Below are 3,938 nucleotides of genomic sequence, written 5' to 3' on the forward strand. Positions count from 1 at the left end.
GCCGGGGTTTACCCCCCCCATTTCATCGGACTCTGAACGATTGCTCAGGGGCTTGTTACTCCTGCTGCTAAAGCAGCCCTGAGCTGTTATATACATCTTCGGGGCATCAACCATTGTGACCGGTTAAGTTCGTGCCTGAAAGTCCTGCTTCAACAAGAAGAGCCTGCCACCCATCAATGCTGCATGAGTTCCGGTTGTAGGACATCTCACCGATCTCTAAAGAACATTACCGCAAGGCTGGACAAGGGGGGTTGTGGCTGGGAGGGCCTGGGCATTGGCGGCCTCTGAAGAGGTAGCGCTACAATTGCATGCATGCATCAGTAGCTGGCTCATATTTCATACACAGCAATTGTTTGAACCATGGTTTGATTGATAAACTATAATCACCAGATACAACAAAAATCACATACCTTGGTTTAGAAACCCAGTAATTGGAGTTATACACAAAGCTAAGCCAAATCCAGGATGAAAGAAGTCATCTTGGGCATTAAATTTGTGATGCAGAAGCAAAGGCTAAGCATAATTCCTAACAGATACCTATCCAGCTACCAGTATTATTTATTTACTTAGAGGAGTTATGTGGCTGTCTAGCCCATATAAAGATTGTAAATAGTTCAGAGTAATCCATAACCACAGAGATAAAACATTTTCCTCTCAGGAAAGTCCGGACCAAACTATCTCCCAACTCACCCCCCCCCCCAGCCACTACTTGGGGAAAGAGCCAGGTCTTCATAGCCTTCCAGATCCAAATTTAATCCCTAAAAAGACAAGGATGGGAATCCCTTGGAACATAGCTGGTTGGCTATTCTAGGCTAGTGTGACCATCAAGGTCCCATCAGGTGACCCCATTTAAGGGAGGGAACATGGAGTGTGTCCACTTTACCTAGTAGGATGGGCATATACCCTCAGGATATCACAAATAACCTACCCCTGTGCCATATAGAGCTTTTAAAGTGATAACCAGCCCATTAAATTGTATTTGGAAAACCAATACACTGGATTTCATTATATCTGCTTGAATATTTACACAAAACTTAGCCACATTGTTAAAACATGAGCCTTGAACAAACTGCACCTATTTCATAGCCTTACAAAGGAAATAAAATTGTACTGAGACTTTGATATGTCCAGGATCATAGATTAATCATGCCAGGCTCATTTTAAATTAAATCATGTACATTTATGAACCCATTCTCTTTCCCATACTTACTATAACCACAAATTTCAACTCCCGTCCTAATGTCGATTGGAGAAGAGAAACAATGAAGGCCAGCAGAAGAAAGTGTAGATTCTTGGAGCTTCTTGCTAGACTTGTTCCTTCCATTCTGCCAGCAGATATGTAAATGCTCTGTCACCACACATGCTTTTGAAGGAACTCTAAAGGGTGGATGACTAACAGGTAATTAACAGAGGAAGTGACAATTACATATATTGATCTATTTCTTAACTTAAGATTTTTTTGAGCAACTTTAGCCCTTGAAAATCAAAAGACATGTGATTGGTGAAATCAGATTTCTTTCCAAAACAGATTCAGCTTCTATATAATGCAGAGAGGTGGACATATTTACACATTGCAATACATAATGTGTTCATTATGTATTGCTAATGTAAATTTGTAAATTATGAGGTTTAGTATGTTTTATAAACAAAGTCTTTTCATCTGTGATTAAGCAAACCATAGCTTAGAACAATGTGTGAAATAGGTTCTCCACTGACAGTCTATTAGGGGGTCTTTAATGATTATTTGAGCAAGTTTTGTTGAAAGAAAAAAAAATCAGGTCTAGTTCCAAGCTGTGAGTAAATAAAATGGAGGCTAAGACACTGGAAATAAAGATGGAGGCTGCTTAAGAAAGAAGGTTCCTGTTTATTGATGAGCAGAACTTGCAACAGTATGTGGTTCTGGGACAGCTGATCAAATGGAGTTGAGAGTAGGTGGGTTTTTATTCCTTCTTTGGGCTTTATGTTTGAAGTGCCTGTTCCTGTGCAATGCACTTTGACCTGAGTGTGCCTTTTTGGTATTCTAATGGTGGTGGGTTAATCCTATTATGTCCTAAAGATCATGTCCTGTCCTTAGAATTTGGGTGGGGGAATGAAGATTTTAGGAATCTTTGTTTTTCTAATCCTATCAGCTCCAGCTTTCCTAGCCCCATTCTTCCTGAATGTATTACCAAATATGCATTTCTAAAAGCTGGCCTCCTCAGCTTCTCTCTTTCTCCTTTAGGGGAAATATTCTGCCTTTTTAATATTCCCCCAAATATTTCATTGTCTAGTAGTGGGGTGGGCTGCTGACTTCTTACCATTTAAAAACATGAAATATTCCTTTTGAGAATATCAGGAATCTTACTACTTCTCAACCTTCTCATAGGTTGTCAAGCTTCCCACTTTACGTAAGGTAAAGAGATTGAGTAATTTATTTCCACTTTGACCTTCACAAGACTGAGACATTGAATCCAGATCGAGTGTGTCCATTGCACATTTTATTACTATCAACCATTCCAATTCATATTAACATAAATTAAACCAGTAACCTGTCTGGAATTAAATACTTTGGAGCAAAATTGGCTGAGGCAACACACGTTTCTATAACACATTAAATAATTTAAAAAAAATAATAGTGAAATGCAAAACTAGAGACTGGCTAACATCACTCTAAGCAGGCTGCTGCTGCTAGAGACTGACTATCATTGCTCTGGCTGCTGTTGCTGGGGACGGACTGCCATCGTTGTACACCGGCTGCTGTTGCCAGGAACTGTCTACCATTGTCCCCTGTGGGTTTTTTACTGCCTGAGATTGACTATCATCATTCCACTCTAGTTTGCCAACGTCGTCAGAGTGGAATGCCGGAGGTTCGGAGATTTGCTTGTGGGACCAGCTGTTTTTGCGCTCTGTTTGTGGGTGGGGCGGTCGCGGTCCTGGAGAGGATCCAGAGAGGCCACTTTGCGGCTTCGAGAGAAAGACGGCTGTTTAGCTGGAACCCAGGTCCAGCAACTCTTCTGCTCCCAGAATGTGGCCATTCCAGAGTACCAGCTAAAAGAACTGAACTTGGGAATAGGGCTTTGTAGGCATATAGGGTTGCGTTGGAGGTCACTGTGTGCCCGTGATGTATTCAGCGGCTGACCTCCATGCCCTGCAAGAGTCCCCTCTCTCGCAGGTCTGGCCCACAGCATTAATGAGGGCCCACCTCTATGAGGGATTTTTTAATCATGAGAGGTGGTCAAAACGCAACCTAAGGGGATTTTTAATCAAATTTTTAGTCCGGGTTTTAGGGGGTTCCAGGGAGAGGGGTGGGCAAACTGAAGTTAATTCTCCCAGGCCGGCTGAAGGCTTCGGCAAGGTGGGCGTAGGTCCTGGAATTGGGGAGGGGGGGAGGGTCTGCCTAATAGAGGGCAATTCCATTAAGACTGTGTATGGGAGGGGTAGATATGGCGGGAGCAGAGGGCCATATCACACTAGGGAAGGGCGCACCCGCTGTTTACGAGCTGTGGCGCGCTCCGGCCCCCATGACTCTTCTTGCAACCTAGGGGGTTTAGGATCTCAGGGCCTGGGCTTTCGGCTGATGCTGTGTAATGCCAGGTCCATGGTTAATAAAGCCCCCCTCATTTATGATTTGGTATCGGAGGGGGAGGTGGACCTGGCCGGTATTACGGAGACCTGGCTGGGCCAAGAGGGGGGGTGCCCCTTGTTGAAATGTGCCCGCCAGGTTACCGTGCATTTCACCAGCCGAGAGCCCAGGGTCGGAGTGGGGGGGTGGCGGTTATTATTAGGGAAGGCCTGGATCCAAGGGAGACCACTGTGCCGCAGACTGCCGGTTGTGAATCCCTAGGTGTGAAGTGGGGTCATGGGAGGCAGCAGGGCATGCTGATTGTATACCTGGCTCCCCGCTATGTATCAGCAGCCCTACCCGAGCTACTCAGTGTGATAGCCGAGATGGCGATTGA

General features: G+C 44.6%; 1 protein-coding gene across 1 annotated transcript in view; it reads right to left on the reverse strand.

The window, feature by feature from the left end:
• LOC107293514 (prostatic acid phosphatase) overlaps positions 1–1,324 on the reverse strand; it is a 30,771-nt gene extending 29,447 nt beyond the window's left edge. Inside the window, exon 1 of the mRNA XM_015822670.1 lies at positions 1,211–1,324. Within this exon, the coding sequence (XP_015678156.1) occupies positions 1,211–1,324 (114 nt within the window). The remainder of the gene's footprint in view (positions 1–1,210) is intronic.
• Positions 1,325–3,938: the final 2,614 nt, after the last annotated feature.

This window comes from Protobothrops mucrosquamatus, unplaced genomic scaffold (assembly GCF_001527695.2).
Source record: "Protobothrops mucrosquamatus isolate PMUCROS unplaced genomic scaffold, P.Mucros_1.0 scaffold_177, whole genome shotgun sequence".
NCBI lineage: Eukaryota > Metazoa > Chordata > Lepidosauria > Squamata > Viperidae > Protobothrops > Protobothrops mucrosquamatus.